This window comes from Camelina sativa, chromosome 16 (assembly GCF_000633955.1).
Source record: "Camelina sativa cultivar DH55 chromosome 16, Cs, whole genome shotgun sequence".
NCBI classification, from domain to species: domain Eukaryota; kingdom Viridiplantae; phylum Streptophyta; class Magnoliopsida; order Brassicales; family Brassicaceae; genus Camelina; species Camelina sativa.
Genome location: NC_025700.1, coordinates 26,147,754 through 26,166,295, shown reverse-complemented (window position 1 = coordinate 26,166,295; position 18,542 = coordinate 26,147,754). Strand labels below are relative to the sequence as shown.

At 36.6% G+C, this 18,542-nt stretch overlaps 5 protein-coding genes across 5 annotated transcripts in view; 2 read left to right on the top strand and 3 right to left on the bottom strand.

Moving 5' to 3' along the window:
* The window catches only part of LOC104754064 (proteasome-associated protein ECM29 homolog), a 15,352-nt gene extending 14,974 nt beyond the window's left edge, over window positions 1–378 (bottom strand). The window contains exons 1-2 of the mRNA XM_010476223.2: window positions 122–378; window positions 8–28 (exon numbers count right to left, since the gene is read on the bottom strand). Of these exons, the coding sequence (XP_010474525.1) occupies window positions 8–28; window positions 122–298 (198 nt within the window). The 5' untranslated portion in view covers window positions 299–378. The remainder of the gene's footprint in view (window positions 1–7; window positions 29–121) is intronic.
* LOC104752580 (stomatal closure-related actin-binding protein 1) lies at window positions 2,711–8,652 on the top strand. The gene is made up of 14 exons (XM_010474758.2): window positions 2,711–2,922; window positions 3,427–3,521; window positions 5,107–5,299; window positions 5,414–5,542; window positions 5,741–5,833; window positions 6,269–6,409; window positions 6,582–6,650; window positions 6,771–6,854; window positions 7,004–7,184; window positions 7,477–7,593; window positions 7,719–7,777; window positions 7,878–8,012; window positions 8,164–8,313; window positions 8,396–8,652. Exons 2-14 carry the CDS (start codon window positions 3,433–3,435, stop codon window positions 8,444–8,446), a joined length of 1,491 nt encoding a protein of 496 aa, XP_010473060.1. The 5' UTR covers window positions 2,711–2,922; window positions 3,427–3,432; the 3' UTR covers window positions 8,447–8,652.
* Window positions 9,013–11,097, bottom strand: LOC104752579 (cyclin-B1-4-like). Its single transcript, XM_010474757.2, has 4 exons — window positions 10,805–11,097; window positions 10,409–10,512; window positions 9,420–10,315; window positions 9,013–9,330 (listed from the first exon to the last, which is right to left on the bottom strand). The coding sequence occupies exons 1-4, from the start codon at window positions 10,848–10,850 to the stop codon at window positions 9,204–9,206; spliced, it is 1,173 nt and encodes a 390-aa protein (XP_010473059.1). The 5' UTR covers window positions 10,851–11,097; the 3' UTR covers window positions 9,013–9,203.
* LOC104703492 (bifunctional epoxide hydrolase 2) lies at window positions 12,844–14,191 on the top strand. Its single transcript, XM_010474756.2, has 3 exons — window positions 12,844–13,365; window positions 13,457–13,698; window positions 13,778–14,191. The coding sequence occupies exons 1-3, from the start codon at window positions 12,889–12,891 to the stop codon at window positions 14,022–14,024; spliced, it is 966 nt and encodes a 321-aa protein (XP_010473058.1). The 5' UTR covers window positions 12,844–12,888; the 3' UTR covers window positions 14,025–14,191.
* LOC104752577 (probable inactive receptor kinase At2g26730) lies at window positions 14,884–18,127 on the bottom strand. The gene is made up of 2 exons (XM_010474755.2): window positions 16,571–18,127; window positions 14,884–15,866 (listed from the first exon to the last, which is right to left on the bottom strand). The coding sequence occupies exons 1-2, from the start codon at window positions 17,877–17,879 to the stop codon at window positions 15,199–15,201; spliced, it is 1,977 nt and encodes a 658-aa protein (XP_010473057.1). The 5' UTR covers window positions 17,880–18,127; the 3' UTR covers window positions 14,884–15,198.

Genomic DNA, 18,542 nt, shown 5'->3' with positions numbered 1-18,542 from the left:
TGTTAACATGACTCAATATCTCAAGAACCTGACAATTGAAATCAAAAACCCACTGAGACTTAAAAGTTCACAATTTCTATTAACTCTAGAATTTGAAATTAGTTGTAAATCTCAAACTTGCCTTGTTACGAACAAGGGGAGATTGAGAAGACAGAGAAGATATGGTAAGAGGAAGGAGGTTAGAGACTAGGGATTCGAGCTTGGAGTCGTCGCAAAGAGCGAGTCTCGTCAGCATCCGATCGAGCATTTCATCCAATTCACCGTCCGATTTGGAGACTAACGAAGACGAAGATGCCATAGCTAATCTACGAATTTGTTGAGTTGCAGAGATTTATCAGTGCTTCTTCTTCGCTTCTTTCTTCTCTTTCTTTTTATTATGCTTTTCTTCTTTTTATTAGTCTCTCCCGTCTTGCCGGACAAGAGAACTAAGGCTGATACAAAACGACCTCGTATCGTCGTTTGCCTATAGTACTAAGTAAAAAGAAGATTCTTCTAGACATATCGGGCCAACGTCTTCCAAGGCCCCAACCACAGCCCAGCTAAGCCCGGATATGCAATTTGTTAAACCAATTTTTTTTTTCTTTAACATCTGTTAAACCAGTTCAAGTGATGGGTGATGATTTGGTGTGAATCCACCAATTGAAAAATGCATGAAAACGAAGAAATCGATGACTAAATTGCAAAGCTTATAGATTTCAACGAAACATTCTGGCTTTAAATAAATTTATATCGAACATCTTATCTTCGTAGAGAATGCGAGTGAGTGAGTCATCATCTAGTGTTTCCTATTGAAAAGTATAGTTTCACCAAACTAGTCTTATATTTAATGTCATCATTTGAATTGTTAAAGACTTTGGTTAGGACAATAATAAAATCTCGTTGCAGTTAATCACACAAAAGAGAGAGAGAAAGAGAGAGAAGAAAAAAATAAAATAACATGTGNCGTCCGATTTGGAGACTAACGAAGACGAAGATGCCATAGCTAATCTACGCATTTGTTGAGTTGCAGAGATTTATCAATTTGCTTCTTTGCTTCTCTTTTTATTATGCTTTTTCTTCTTATTTTAGTCTCACCCGTCTTGCCGGACAAGAGAACTAAGGCTGATACAAAACGACAACGTATCGTCGTTTGCCTATAGTACTAAGTAGTACTAGTACTAAGTAAAAAGAAGATTCCCCTAGGCATATCGGGCCAACGTCTCCCAAGGCCTCAACCACAGCCCAGCTATAAGCCTGGATATGCAATTTGTTAAACCAGTTTTTTCTTTAACATCTGTTAAACCAGTTTATTACTAAAAAAATTTCTTTAAAATTTTATATGTTTGACGTAGGATTTTAATCTGGATTAATAAAATAAGGGAAATAAATCAAGAAAAAAAAGGTTTAGATTTGGTTAAGTTTTATAGTAAAAACATGCAATTATATGGTGAGTTATAAGTCTTATAATGTGTGACATATCTTACTTGCATTTATTTAATGGATTCATACTTTTTATCAAGAGAAATACTGAAATATCATTATCTATCTTTAAAATCCTACATCATATCATTTCTAAAGTATTTTAGTTTTGACTAGTTTGACTAGTTTTGAAAGATCACACTAAAATAAGTCAATTCCATTGCATATTGAGAATATATTTTTTTGAAAAAAAAACATAAAAAATCAATTATAAATTTTAGTTAAATTAATTTTTAAATAAATCAGAATATTCATTATTCTCATTATAATCTTTTTCACCATCAGATGAATTTTATAAATTTAATTTCTTGATTTGCAATAGTGTTGTGATGGCTCTCTTATATCCCTCGTAAATTTGCTATGGTCTATGGATTATATTTTCGTACACCGTCACAAATTAACCGTCACAAATTAGCGATGAATATGTAAAAAAAAAAAAAATCTTACAAAAATCTCACAAATTTATCGTAACTTTGTGGCTGATTTGCGAAAAGCCGAGAACGCATTCTCTTGCAAAATTGCAAGGACTTTGCTAAGAATATGATATTTATGAAGATGTTTTGCAATTTTCACCAAAAATTTGTGAGAAGTTATTATTTTCACAAATTTTACTAGTTAATTTGTTGTTTTCTTGTAGTAGTAAATATATAGATTACAACTTATAACACGTGATCATTTTGATCTATTTAAATTATTTTGTTTTTTTGAGTTACGTATTTGTGCCTGAGGAAAAGATTGTAAATAAAGTGATGGGTTTTGATTTGGTGTGAATCCACTAATTGAAAAATGCATGAAAACGAAGAAATCGAATATCAAATTGCAAAGCTTATAGACTTCAACGAAACATTTTGGCTTTAAATAAATGTATATCGAACATCCTATCTTCGTAGAGGATGCGAGTGAGTCATCTAGTGTTTCCTATTGAAAAGTACATTACAGTCTCACCAAACTAGTCTAATTTTTAATGTCATCATTTGAATTGTTAAAGATTTGGTTAGGACAATAATAAAATCTCGTTGCAGTTAATCACACAAAAGAGAGAGAGAGAAGAAAAAAAATAAAATAACATGTTTTTTCCCAAACAGAATCCGTGACCGCCGTGAGATTTTTAAGTTTCAGACAAACAACAAACAAGTACGACAAAGACACGCATCAACCGGAGTTGAAAATTATGAAACAATTTATTACCTAAACCAGAAAACTATTATTTTATTTAGAAATAAAAAGAAAAAAGGAAATAGAGAGAAAAAAACATTGTTTCCACCAAAGCCACAATTTTTTCACGGTCTTCTTTGCTTTTTGGTAAAGCTAATGCTTACGACTCTATCAAACTTCACTTTTTCCTTCTGCTCAGACCAAATCTTCTTCTTCTTCTTCTTCTTCTTCTTCTTCCTTCTGTTTCCGAAGACCTTCTCGTATTCGATTTCAACGCAAACATTTGTCTGATCCATCAATCGGATTCGGGTAAAGAAGTCTTTAGCTTTGTTCTCTTCAACTTCATTGCCTAATATTTCTGGCATTGTTCGGATTATTACAGTGTATTGTGTTCTGATTTTGGATTTCAAAGTTCTTTAAATTTGACTCTCAATTTCTAACTTCTTTGAAATTTGTTACTAAATTGGTAAGCTTTGTTAGCAACTCTTTATTTGGTAATCTAGGGTTTTGACTTCCTCCAAATCTTTATTTGTATTACGATGACTTTCTTCAATGTGTGTTGAATCAATCTATTGTTATCTCCAACATTGGTATGAGTTTCTTTGTTTGCTATTGAAGAATCAATGTTATTGTTTTTTGGTATTTCTGATTTTGTGGATTTTCTCAAGGACAGATCTGTGAGCACATTGGAGTATACTTACTACTAGTTAGACATCTACTGGAATTTTCTGTCTTTTTAAATTTTTAATCTTTTGTTTTGTCTAAATTCCTTCAAGTCTAAGCATTTTCCTTTTTTTTTTGGTTTATAACCAGACACAGATGACAAGGGTTACCCGCGATTTCCGGGATTCATTGCAGAGAGATGGTGTTCCAGCAGTATCAGCAGATGTGAAATTTGCTTCAAGTAGATTTCCTAATTATAGAATTGGGGCTAATGATCAGATATTTGATGTGAAAGATGACCCTAAAGTGCTATCAATGAAAGAGGTTGTTGCGCGTGAGACAGCACAGCTTATGGACCAGCAAAAACGTTTGTCTGTTCGTGACCTTGCCAATAAATTTGAGAAGGGTTTGGCTGCAGCTGCTAAGCTATCCGAGGAGGTCTGATATATTATCCTTATTTTAATGTTTGGTATCTTTCTACTCAGCTTTGTTTTTCTGTTGGTTCTTATATGTGCCTTCTTTTAAGGCTAATTTGGTTGGGAATGAATGCAGGCAAAACTCAAAGAAGCAACTTCCTTGGAGAAACATGTTCTATTAAAGAAACTTCGAGATGCACTGGAGTCTCTCAGAGGACGTGTGGCAGGTAGGAACAAGGATGATGTAGAGGAAGCCATTGCCATGGTTAGTCTTTTATAGTCATTTCCTTGTATAGTTCTGGTACTTTATGTGGTGATATCTATAGCCACTAGCCTTTCTAAAAAAACAATTTTTTTCCCTTTCCAGTATTGTTTTCTTAAATTGTCTCACAATCCCACCACCAACATTTTTTCCGTGTTCCTTTATTTCTTAAGTATGTTTGGAATTTGTAAATTCTGCTAGGTTGAAGCTCTGGCTGTTCAGTTAACCCAGCGAGAAGGAGAGCTGTTCATAGAAAAAGCGGAAGTGAAGAAGCTGGCGTCTTTTTTAAAGCAGGTAAAACATGCTCTTTGAGACGTTGATGTGTTTTTTCATTTCTCGTATTACTGGAGGTGAATAGTTAGAAGATGTCTATTTCATTTTCCACCTGAAACAACCAAGTCCTGTGAAAATAGCAAATATGTTTTAGTCCACGGCTTAATACCATTCAGGTTTTGTTAGTCCTTAAGGTAGCCAGATAGATAAGAGAGAGCTGGTCCCTTTTGTTTTCATGTAAGTAGTTTATTTTCTATTATTTTTGATTAAGAAGTAAGAACTATGATGTAATTCTTTACTGACTCTTTCATTTCAGTTTCTTGATTTATTTTCTCATTTTTATTATTCTTCTGTTTTCGGTAGTAAAATTAGTAAATTACTCGCTGGACTGGTTTAATAAATATGCAAATGTGTTTTAATTTTATTGCTGATTAGTGGGTAGCATTCTTTAACTAGGCCTCAGAGGATGCTAAGAAACTTGTCGATGAGGAAAGAGCTTTTGCGCGTGCTGAGATTGAAAGTGCTAGAGCAGCTGTACAAAGAGTGGAAGAAGCCCTGCGAGAACATGAGCAGATGTCCCGGGCCTCTGGGAAACAGGTATGTAGTGATGGCTTCTACCATGATCTAGTAAATGTCTTATGCTTATAATGTTGATTCATGTACCATAGGAGATCTCTCCAGCTTATCCATGTAAACCAGCTCATTGTTCCATTTTCTTGTCAAGTATATAACACATGTAAACACAGTATTGTTTACTCTATTATATCAGGACATGGAAGACTTAATGAAGGAAGTTCAAGAAGCTAGGCGGATTAAAATGCTGCATCAGCCAAGCAGGGTAGGTAGATAAGAAGTGGTTTATTTGTGGGATTTNAGTAGATTTCCTAATTATAGAATTGGGGCTAATGATCAGATATTTGATGTGAAAGATGACCCTAAAGTGCTATCAATGAAAGAGGTTGTTGCGCGTGAGACAGCACAGCTTATGGACCAGCAAAAACGTTTGTCTGTTCGTGACCTTGCCAATAAATTTGAGAAGGGTTTGGCTGCAGCTGCTAAGCTATCCGAGGAGGTCTGATATATTATCCTTATTTTAATGTTTGGTATCTTTCTACTCAGCTTTGTTTTTCTGTTGGTTCTTATATGTGCCTTCTTTTAAGGCTAATTTGGTTGGGAATGAATGCAGGCAAAACTCAAAGAAGCAACTTCCTTGGAGAAACATGTTCTATTAAAGAAACTTCGAGATGCACTGGAGTCTCTCAGAGGACGTGTGGCAGGTAGGAACAAGGATGATGTAGAGGAAGCCATTGCCATGGTTAGTCTTTTATAGTCATTTCCTTGTATAGTTCTGGTACTTTATGTGGTGATATCTATAGCCACTAGCCTTTCTAAAAAAACAATTTTTTTCCCTTTCCAGTATTGTTTTCTTAAATTGTCTCACAATCCCACCACCAACATTTTTTCCGTGTTCCTTTATTTCTTAAGTATGTTTGGAATTTGTAAATTCTGCTAGGTTGAAGCTCTGGCTGTTCAGTTAACCCAGCGAGAAGGAGAGCTGTTCATAGAAAAAGCGGAAGTGAAGAAGCTGGCGTCTTTTTTAAAGCAGGTAAAACATGCTCTTTGAGACGTTGATGTGTTTTTTCATTTCTCGTATTACTGGAGGTGAATAGTTAGAAGATGTCTATTTCATTTTCCACCTGAAACAACCAAGTCCTGTGAAAATAGCAAATATGTTTTAGTCCACGGCTTAATACCATTCAGGTTTTGTTAGTCCTTAAGGTAGCCAGATAGATAAGAGAGAGCTGGTCCCTTTTGTTTTCATGTAAGTAGTTTATTTTCTATTATTTTTGATTAAGAAGTAAGAACTATGATGTAATTCTTTACTGACTCTTTCATTTCAGTTTCTTGATTTATTTTCTCATTTTTATTATTCTTCTGTTTTCGGTAGTAAAATTAGTAAATTACTCGCTGGACTGGTTTAATAAATATGCAAATGTGTTTTAATTTTATTGCTGATTAGTGGGTAGCATTCTTTAACTAGGCCTCAGAGGATGCTAAGAAACTTGTCGATGAGGAAAGAGCTTTTGCGCGTGCTGAGATTGAAAGTGCTAGAGCAGCTGTACAAAGAGTGGAAGAAGCCCTGCGAGAACATGAGCAGATGTCCCGGGCCTCTGGGAAACAGGTATGTAGTGATGGCTTCTACCATGATCTAGTAAATGTCTTATGCTTATAATGTTGATTCATGTACCATAGGAGATCTCTCCAGCTTATCCATGTAAACCAGCTCATTGTTCCATTTTCTTGTCAAGTATATAACACATGTAAACACAGTATTGTTTACTCTATTATATCAGGACATGGAAGACTTAATGAAGGAAGTTCAAGAAGCTAGGCGGATTAAAATGCTGCATCAGCCAAGCAGGGTAGGTAGATAAGAAGTGGTTTATTTGTGGGATTTAAATGGCTTGATCTGTCTATCTAAGTCAATGTTTCTATAGTATCTTATATTGTTTTTAAAGGTCAAATCATATGCGTTGTTTTAGGTAATGGACATGGAGTATGAGCTTCGAGCACTGAGGAATCAGCTTGCAGAAAAATCTAAACATTTTCTTCAACTACAAAAGAAGGTTGGTTGGATTTATATTACATACACATATATTTTAGTGCATTCCAGGTCCTTTTGATTGTGCTAACTTCTATATGAGCGCATTTGTGACTGTATGCTGTTGACAAACAGATGGATTCTCATACTAAATTACATTTTTCTATTATTCAGCTCGCAATGTGCAGAAAGAGCGAGGAAAATATATCCCTTATATATGAAATAGATGGCACCGAAGCTCTAGGTTCTTGTTTGCGAGTCAGAACTTGCTCCAATGATGCTCCTGATCTTTCCAAGTGTATGATCCAATGGTACCGATCATCTTCTGGTGGCAGCAAGAAGGAGCTTATATCAGGTCCACTCACCTTTCCCATTTTTTGCTTTCTTTGACTAAATTGTGTAATTTATCCATGTAATATATGGTTCCATAAATGGTGAGCTTTTTCCTAATTGAATTCAAGTTTTTAAAAGGTTCTAATTCTTTTCTGAGAGCTTGTCGATTACATATTAGATTGTTATTAGCATCTGATGATTTCGGAATCAGGAACAATTTTTGCTCATATTGCTGATGTAATTAGAACCAAATCAAGTTGGAGATTGTTCTACTCGTTGAGGAGAGATAATTTATAACTGTATTCCTTTCTCAGGTGCCACAAAATCAGTTTACGCTCCCGAGCCTTTTGATGTTGGACGTGTCTTGCATGCAGATATCACTTACGATGGCCGTTTGCTTTCATTATCCACAGTTGGAAAGATTGATCCAGGTTCATTGTTATGTTATAAAGGGTTCTTGTTTATGTCAGCATGATATAATGTTTTGTGTAGGTTGTGTTGATTTCATCATTACTAGATGATTCAACGAACTTAACAAAGTCTTGATTTCGTGCAGCTGCTGGATTGGGTAGCTATGTGGAGGCTTTAGTACGCAAACACGATGTTGATTTTAATGTAAGGTTTCTCTAGTGCTAAATCTTAATACATATATGTATATTATACGCAGGGATGTCTCAGGCTTATATGTAATAGTTCCCCTTATTGTAATTGACAGGTAGTTGTGACCCAAATGAGTGGGGAAGACCATACATCAGAATCTATCCACTTGTTTCACGTTGGTAAAATGAGGATAAAACTTTGCAAGGGAAAGACAGTGATTGCAAAAGAATACTACTCTAGTGCAATGCAGGTAAGCATACTCTTTTGCCTCACAAAGTGTCATATTTTGTTCAGTGTTACACGGTGAGACCTTAAATGTCATAAATTTCGGTGAGACCTTAAATATCATAATCTTCGGTGAGACCTTAAATATCATAATCTTTGATGATCATATTGAGTAGCTATGTGGAGTGAGAGGAGGTGGAAACGCTGCACCTCAGGCATTGTATTGGCAAGCGAAGAAAGGGGTGTCCTTTGTGATAGCTTTTGAGTCTGAGAGAGAAAGAAACGCTGCGATCATGCTTGCACGAAGATTCGCTTGTGATTGTAATGTAAGTATAACAAAGATGAAGTTAGAAACTATGGTTTTGTAGAAAGAGGTGTTGATGTAAGTATGAAACTGATGGGTTGCAGGTGACCCTTGCGGGACCAGATGACAGAACAGAGACGGGTCAAAGCCCATGAAGAAGGGCTCTTAACTAAGTTGTGACTTTTATAGTATCCGTAAGAGCTTTTTTTGTTGTGTAGTTTATATAGGGTTTAGGCATTTGTTTGAATTGTACTTCTGTTGTGTGTAAAGATATCGAATCAATGAAGTAAGAGGTGATGGTGAATCTATATGTAACGGGTGGCTTGTGTTTGTTTATTCATTTGTTTTATGGCGTTTCTTACTTGTCTTTGAATGTAACGTATATCTTGCTTTTTTGTTTCAATCTTCTGTATGACTAACACTCAATCTTCTGTATGACTAACACTCAAACCACACAAGGTTCTGACTTCTTTTATTTAAAACCACACAAATTAGGATTGTAAGTCATCAATAAAACCAAACCTTATCAACCAAAATCCTGCAAAGACCTGAAACAATTGTGAAATGTGATTCTAGAAAATCTGCTTCTCAATATTATACGTTCCAACAATGTTTGGAAAGGTCTCATAACACTAGAAATGTGACAAAAGGATTAACAGTATCTTTATTATAAGATAATAACAGTCAACCTTAATCAGAGAAATCCAAGAGACACTTAAGATAAACGAAAAAACCACACATACAAAAAAAACTTGTCCATGATCATCATTCTTTTTAACAGATCTCACAGAGATTCGAAAACTACATCAAACCAAAACAGAAGGCAAGAAAAACATAGGGAGATCATTACAGCTACATGATCAACAAAAAACTAGGGTTTTGTTTCTTAATTCTTCATGAACAAGAAACGGATTAGTCTTCGAGGGAAGAAAGAAGAGCAACTTCAGCGTTTTCTGAGACGGAGTGTTTCTTGAACACTGCAGTTAGTGTACTCTCTGAAGCCGAGTCCCTTAACTTCATCAGCATTTCCGCATGCTCCCTGAAACCAAACCATTGTTAATTCATGACCGCAATAATGAAATAGATCAATAACATAAAGCAGAGATTATTTAGATTGGACTAGCTTACATAATCTCATCTTCCAAGTAGCCAGTGTGATGTTTCAAGGTCTCAGTCCAAACAGGCGTCTTTCCAAGGGTTTGACGCGCAGCATAAACCGCTGATGCAGCCAGCATCGATGGACGGTTTAAGACAACTAAAGGATACTTCATAAGTCCCAGCTCAGCCAAGTAGAACACCAGTTTCTCCATCTCAATGTTACATGGAACCGAAGCTTTAACATAGCGACCAAGGAACACATAAGGAGTTGGAACAGTGATGTACCATTCAACTTTTCCTAAGATGGATTTCTCCATAGCCAAAACCTGTTTCCTGCTATAGGCATTGTCGGAGATACAGACGAAGTCATTAACCTCAGGAGCCCAAATCTCTTCATACTTGCAAGCTATAAGCATAGCACCTAGTCCCAACAGCTGAAGCTCTCTTCTAGGAACCACAGCCAAAGATAGAAATCGATCAACAAGGTTAATGGTTAGGTAAAGCGTCTCTGGCATCAACTCAAACTTCCTGTGAACGTCTACAAGCCAATCGATCAGAATGGATCTCATCTTCTGGTTAATCTCAGGCTGTGATCCTATATAGTCTTTGATTCCCCCTTCCTCTTCTACAGTCTTGTAATACTTGAAGATGTCATCTACGTATTCCACAGCAGCAAGTTCGTTGTCAGCATCCACAGCATCAATATCAATCACAGGATCCTCCTCCTCCTTTACGTTATCTTTCACTCCGCTCGCAGTCGCAGCAGCCTTGCTTCGTGCTCTTAAGGTTGCGGTAAAAGTCTTGGTTCCTCTTGTATGAGTTCTTCTGCTAAAATGCGGTTTGCAGCTTTTCTCGTTTTCATCAGGGCTAATGACAATAACAACCTCAGCCTTTGTCTGCTGTGGTTTCGCCTTCTTCGCAACGTCCTGAGATGATAAAATACTTCTATGAATGAGTTGTAAATTTGGGGGAAAACAGAACATGATCAAAGAACGAAAGAGGATGTTTAAAAATCTCACCTTTCCGGTTACAACATCACGAGCAGTGACAAGATTCCCAATGTCTCCAAGAACTTTTCGGTTTTGTCTCCCATGTCCCGCAACATTCTTCGTTTTGATTTCGCCTATAGCACAACACAAACCCATCAGTAGTTTTACAAAAATAATCACTTTTTTTTTTGTTTATGTAAACGAACAGAAACTCAAAAGTCTCATCACATCAAAACCCACGCAATTGCAAGAAACTTAAAAGGAAACGGAAAAAAAAAATTAGATTAAAAGATGTAACAGATCAATCGATCAAGATCCATAAAAAATTGAAACAATCTGTAATCAAGAAACCACTTAATTGCAAGAAATCGAAGACAAAAATCAAAGAAAACATTAACCAAAATCCAAATTAATGGGTATAAAAACCTGCCAATCCGCGCTGATGAGGAAGATCAGAGACTCTAGACGCCATTACTGAACCTTGTTGTGGTTGTTGTTGTTGTTCTTCTTCGGTGATCTGAAGCAACGCTCCTCCAATACTCGTTAACAGAGATGAAAAGAAACCCCGGAGACGACTCTTTCCCGTCCCGGCTTCAACCCAATTAGACGCCACTCTCTCTGATTCAAAACTCTCTTTTTCGATTCTCTCTCTGATAAAAGTAAAAAAACAAAACCCTAACTTTTTCTCGATCGTGAAGATTTGTGATTGAGAGAAGAAGGGCACAGTTTTCTTTTAAATAAAGGGGAAATAAAAAAAAAAAATTTCTCTCTCTCTAACGGTCATGTTTTTTGTTGAAATCGAATTGACCGTTGGTTTAACTTTTGATTGAGATCTAACGGTTTTAAATGAGCGATGGTCATACAAAATGTTACTTCTAGCCGTTGGAGACGAGGAGAGGAGCCTTTTTAGTTTTTAAGGACGTGTGGAGCGGACGTTTTTATTTTTAAGAATAAACGTAACAAATTTGCAAAAAGTAAAGGTAAAATAGATTACACTAAAAAAAGTCCAATCACTGCGTCACTTAGATTACACAACAAAAAAGGTCCAATCACTACATCCCAAGTTGAGAAAAATGTCATTTAAACCATTAACTTTTTTTTTGTAAAAAAAAAAATGAAGTTTCAAATTTTGGCCATTTAAATTATGAACTTTTTCGTAAGTTATTTAAAATATTTTATATGTTATTTAAACCATAAACTTTCAACTTTTTGACATGCTTCCTCACAATATTGTAAATTGAACAAATTTTCTTTTAATCTCAAACTACAAGGTAATAAATGGGAGAGTAAATAACGAATACAAATAAACCATCAACCTTGTCTACAATGAGAAAACTTCCTCTATGGAAACAAAAGTGATGTGCCAAAAATAGAATTTTGATTTGGGTCAAATACGTGGCTATAAAATCTTACCAACGAAATTCGATTTGTGGCTATATTGGTCCCACTCGATACAGATCTGAGTAATTTGGGAGATCAAACTCTTATGCTATCAAAAGATGGGGATTTGGGAAACCAAATTTTTAATTTTCTGATAAACATAAGAAAAGTTAGCAATTTAATTAGCTTGTTAGCTATTTAATTCACCATAAACAAAATTTATGTTTTTTTCGACACTTTTGATACTTTTATTTTGGAATTTTTATGACATTTTATTAAAACCATGATTTTAGAGTATTTGATGGGATTTAGAAAATTTGGAATTTTGATAAATTTTAGAGAAGTTGATATGATTTATGGTAAAAAATTTTCAAATTTCACCTAAAACTATGAGATTTGAATTTCTATATTTTTAACTAAACAAATCTTCTCAAATCCTCCAGAATCCCTAAAACTTGTTGAAATCCAAATTCACAAACTGTTTTGAATAGCAGTGGATTTTAAAATAGATTTTTAAATCATCAGTTCAATAACAGTGAATTTTATTGAAATTTTTAAAATTTAAGATTGAATAACATAGAATTTGTAAATTTTACACAAATTACTAAAAATGTGAAGTTGAATAATGTTTTGATGTTTTTAACGAGAAAACTAGTCAACTTTTTTTATTCAAGAAATACATTTATTAATGCTCATAATTTCTCTAACGTTCTTTTCTTACTACGGAAAATAAATATAAATCATTACTGTAATTTGATTAATGATTTGTCTCCACGATTCACCAAATCAAAATTTTCAACAAAATATGAACACATCTTTTTACTATCTCCTTTTAAGCTTAAAAATTGCAAAATTTGATCACATACGAAGAATGTCTTAATTAAGAACGTTTCCCCATGAAAACAAAATTTTCTTTTTTCATAAATGCCGAAATGTCAAATCATTCCCAATTCGATTCATTGCACTCGTAAGACTTTTGTAGATTGACGCTAAAGAACACATTCTAGATGAGAGAATTTTTAACACGTGTTGGAGATAAACACAAGATGAAATCTATCTCTAGTGTATAAAAGATTAGTCACTCAAGATTCTCTCCTTTAGCCACTGTGAACCACACAAAAGCAAAAATAATGGAGCACCACAAGGTAAGAGGAAACGGCGTAGACATCCATGTGGCGATCCAAGGCCCTTCCGATGGTCCTATAGTTCTCCTCCTCCATGGCTTCCCTGAGCTTTGGTACTCATGGCGTCACCAGATCCCCGGACTCGCCGCTCGTGGCTACCGAGCCGTTGCTCCTGACCTACGTGGTTACGGTGACTCCGATGCTCCTACTGAGATCTCTTCCTACACTTGCTTCAACATCGTAGGTGACATGATCGCTGTCATATCCGCCTTAACCTCTTCCGAGGATGAGAAGGTGTTTGTGGTTGGACATGACTGGGGAGCTCTCATCGCTTGGTACTTATGTCTCTTCCGACCTGATAAAATCAGAGCTTTGGTCAACCTTAGCGTTCCCTTCTCTTTCCGCCCAACCGATCCCTCGGTGAAGCCCGTTGATCGCTTGCGTGCTTTCTACGGCGATGATTACTACGTCTGTAGGTTTCAGGTTCGTTCTTTACTCTTTCTTCCTTGCTAATTACTTGAAGTCAAAGAAATCTTTAGGTTATAGGGTTTGATTGGTGGAGTCTTGAGTGTAGGAGGTTGGAGATATTGAGGCTGAGATTGCAGAGGTTGGAACAGAGAGAGTTATGAAGAAGATACTCACTTACAGAACTCCTGCACCGCTTAATATACCGAAAGACATAAGCTTTTGGGGATCGAAAGATGAAACTATACCTTTACCGTCTTGGCTAACGGAGGAAGATGTTGCTTACTTCGTCACCAAGTTTGAAGAGAAAGGCTTCTCTGGTCCAGTCAATTACTACCGTAATTTTAACCGGTAAGCTTTTGAACAAGACAAATTGTTATCCGGTCCCTATTGTTTAGGCAGAAGTGTCAATTGGGTTTTGTAATGGCAGGAACAATGAGCTGTTGGGTCCATGGGTAGGAAGCAAAATCCAGGTGCCTACAAAGTTTGTGATAGGGGACCTTGATCTGGTCTACTATATGCATGGTGTGAAGGAATACATAAACGGTCCAAAGTTTAAGGAAGATGTGCCTTTGCTCGAAGAGCCTGTGGTCATGGAAGGAGTGGCTCACTTCATTAACCAAGAGAAGCCTCAAGAGATTCTCCAAATTATCCTTGACTTCATCTCCAAATTCTAATCTTTGCTTTCCAGACTCTTGCAAGTTCCATAATAAGTTGAATTATTAGGATATCTCCTTAGTTATGGTTATCCCTGCGTTACTATAGTTGGATGCGTGCGAATAATGTGACATTATTCTAAGTTATAATAAGATAATGGTTTATATGACATTATTCTTATGTTTTTTTTTTTGGTTTTGTTTTGGATTTTAACTTTATTCAAAGTTATATGGTTAATTAGTACTTGGTAGTAGCGTGATGTGTTTGAATAAGACAGCCCGATCTTTTTCTTTTTTAGTTATACTAGGATATGGTTGATTAGTAGCTTCGTTGGTTTCACTGTTGATTTTTTTTTTACTCCTTGCTAACAACTAGAATTCCAAATTTTAGTGACACTCTAAATTTGTTTTCAGATAAGTAGCCTACATTTCACATTAAATTACTTGTAGTGTATATATATATTTTCTCCACTTTTTGGACAATATGCTCTTGCAAATCGTCAACGAATTGAGCCGTCAATGATTCCTTGGACTCTTCTATCTCCAATGAGTTCATGAGCATCTCAAAATCATTCAACGGAAATACTAATGTAAGCTACACAACCAAGTAAAATCAACATCTGTTTTCGTTTTTGGTTCCAAAAAAATCATGTATGTAAACAGCTTAAGAGTAAAGCTGTTAACGCCGAAATTTAAAAAATGATCTAAGAGGTTTCATTTTCAGTCCGTTTACATTGTCGTCAAAGTCAAAGATAAAACTTTCCCAAAAAAGGCAAAAATCCTAAACCAAATTACAAAAAGGGTAAGCTTATAAAAATATTTAGTTTTAAGTGTTATAGTGAAATAAAAAAAACTGCAACGCAGTTAGACTGAACTTTGATTTGAACCTGTAATGTAAACACAATATTCAACGAAAAGAAAAAATAATAACCATTAGAATATCTCGAAAGACTGAAAAAAATAGATGGGAGATACCATCTTGAAGAAGTTGGTCCAAATGTAGAGATGGTCCAGTCTTTTTTTTTTTTTTTAAGCTTTACTGTCACACCCAACAAAGACATCACACACTATCTCATCCCTTTCTTTATCTCCTTTTGAGGAGTTAAAAAAAAGAAAGTAAACACAAATACAAACAATTAAAGCTGCTTTCCCTTTTTTTTTTGTTGTTGTTGTTGTTTTCACTTCCATTCAATTGCTAAGGCGTGACTGACCGTGGTGGTGTCCTTGATTCCCCAGGAGGAGTCTGACCTTCTGATCCTTTTGACGGGTCATCAGACGATTGTCTTAACCCGTCATCAGTTGTCTCACTTCTGTTCACATCTTCAATCATTCTCAGAACTTCTTGCATCACTGGCCTTTGATCAGGAACTGTTGATACACAAGCCATTGCGATTTGAAGAAGCTGAACCATCTCTTCCTCTATGTTGTGGTACCTCATCAGCTCAACGTCAAATACTTCAGCAGTCCATTCTTCCCGGACCACGGAAAGTACCCACCGGGGTAGATCAATGCCTTCTTCACCAAGTGATGCCTGGTTTGGTGATTTACCTGTCAACAGTTCAAGCAGTAACACCCCGAAACTGTACACATCCGATTTGTAAGTTACTTTCCGTGTCTCGAGAACTTCAGGAGCATGGTAACCCGCCAAACGGTTTGGTGGACTCGAGTTACTGAAGAGTTGATTCAGTCCATAGTCAGAGACGCATGTGTCTTGGTTTTGATGTAGTAGGATGTTTGAGGCTTTGATGTTTCCGTGTACCAATTTGGCTGAAACGTGTAGATGAGCCAAACCTCTTGCAGCAGTTATCGCAATTCTCATACGGTTATCCCAATCTAACGGAGTTCGCCCTGATCCACGGCTCCCTGATACAAACACAGAACTATTAGCCAGATGTTGCCGGTTAATAGAAGACCAAAATGGTCATAGTATTATTAGCCAGAAACATTATAATACTCATCATAACTAGGGGTTATTAGCTTAAAAACTGTAAATACAGACAGTTTCATTGAAAGGAAATATTCATCTCCTAAAAGGTTCTTCAAAACACTTCAGTTCACTCAGTTAGGCAAAAGTATACTTCAAGGAAAAGGGTTTTAAGAGATATGATGAGAAAAGCCCCATGTGGAAGAGTCTTTTTTTTTTCTTTTTCTTTATTCCAATCTTTAAAGAGTGAGAGAGAAGCAAAAATTATGAAATTATTATTATTATGACAATTACCAGACAGACACATATAATGTCGGCAACACCTTTTCTATTTTAATAATTGCTTAACAACTACAGCTATAACTACTACCACAATTCAACAACAACAAAAAAATATATCTAAAGAATGTGAAGCTGTGTTGTAATAAGAATGTTTTTTCTTGACAGCAAAGCATAAATCACATAAGTTGTATCCCTTAAAAAAATATTATCAAATCATCACTCCTTAACCTCACTAAGATCTCATTTCATTTTAACCAAATCCTCACTAAACTAACCAAGTATCTAGCTAATGTTAACTAAAATACCATTAACAATGAATTTAAACTAAAAAACTGATAGGAAGAGAATTAAGAAAACAAACCGTGAAGAAGAGCAGATAAGCTTCCGGTAGGCATGAAATCGAAAACGAGAAGTTTCTCATCTTTGGAGTAATAATAAGCTCTCAATGGAATCACATTAGGGTGTTTGATTTTACCAACAACCTCCATTTGTGTTTCGAACTCTTTCTTTGACGCCATAACATCCTTAAGCCGCTTCACAACAACCGTGGTACCTTCCTCTAACACCGCCTTATACGACGTCCCTACACTTCCTTTCCCTAAAACCTCAGCTGAAGCTCTAAGCAAATCTTCCAAATCGAAACTATACACTCCTCCTTCAGTGAAAACAAGCTTATTCCTCTCTGTTTCACCTCCCATTCCTGATGACGTCCCTGTTACTTCCTCTTTCGAGGACGAAGCACCCGGTGGAAGATCCACATTCGTTAATGATGTGTGGGCTACCCCCGCAGGTTTCCTCTGCTTCGTCCTCGCGTCTTTGCTTCCTCTTCTTTTCCTTATACACAAGAACAAGAGCAGAGCCAACAGGAGAAGCGCCACGAGTGCGCTAGCCACGGATATGGCGACAATGGCACCCGTGGAAAGCTTCGAGTTCTTGCCGGATACACGTTTTGAAGGAGTAACCGACGACGGAGATGGCGACGGAGACACGAAGAAAGATTTACAAGGCTTTAAAGGACCACCACAGAGATCTACATTCCCAGTGAACGATTCAGCTGAGAACCTCGACAAGGAAGACGGAATCGAACCGTTTAGATTGTTGTTAGAGACATTGAAATCGACTAAACCGAGACTAATACTTGGGAGGTTCCCTGTGAAACCATTGTTACCGAGAAACAAACCAGTCAAGTGAGTGAGATTGTTGACTGAGAAAGGAATCGAACCAGTGAGGTTGTTAGATGAGATATCAAGACGAATCAAGTTGTTTAACTGAGTAATACTCGCCGGAAACTCGCCGGAGAATTCGTTGTGTTGGAGATACAAGCTTCGGAGGTGAGTGAGATTCGAGAAATCTGAAGGGATCTGACCGGAGAGACGATTAGAGCGAAGACTTAGAACCCGGAGCTGAGTGAGTCGGCCTAACGATCCTGGTGGGATCTGACCGACTAAACCGGTTCCTGGTAACCGGAGAGAGTGGATTGAGGATTGGTTTGCGTTGCATTCGACTCCGACCCAGTTACAGGCTGAGTCTGACTCGTTCCATTGAAGACGGTTCTCGTGAGGTGTTTGTTTAAGGAAGGTGAGGAGAGCTTGTTTCTCTGAGATTGACTCTGAGTTGACTAGATGAGTCAATAGCAAAATCGAGACAAGAGAATTCAAAACCCATGCCATTTTTTTTTTTTTTTTTTTTTTTTCTGGGAGAAGAACAGTTAAGAGAAACAAAAAAAATGGCTTCTTTCTAGTTTTGTCTGTTTATTACAAGAAGTGGGTTTGATGAAAACTACAAGTGGTTTTCCGGCAAGAACTCATTTTGGTTTTCTGGTCTGGTGTGAGAGAGGACTTGCAGAGAGAGTGAGAGAGAGAGAGGAGTGTGTGTGTGTGAGTCAATATGTATGTGTGTAGAGGTGCGGGGATCGTGAGGTATTTTATGAGGAGAAAGAGAACGAATCAAATCTATCACGAGGGACGAATATGATAAAACAAAATATTTTTGGCTCAAACAAAAATTAAATTAGAATTAAGTTTCCTTTTTCCTTTCCGTGGGGAGTGTGAAAAGGGGCTAGTTTACTAGAACAGTTCATATTATTGAACCAAACTGATTTGACTGAACCGGATCGAACCGAAATTTGAGCAAATGGGTTTGGGTTCTTTTAATTGAGTAAACCCGATCAGAATGAATATGATTTAAGATCCGTTGATCGAGCTTCTCGGTTCAGCGATGCTATCAGAGAAGAGGATCATAACTGACCATGTGTCAATCTTCAAAGGAGAGAGCAAAATAGCAAGCCAGGCCATTTCACAAGAAGCCAAACTAAAACTCTGTATTCTGCCTTT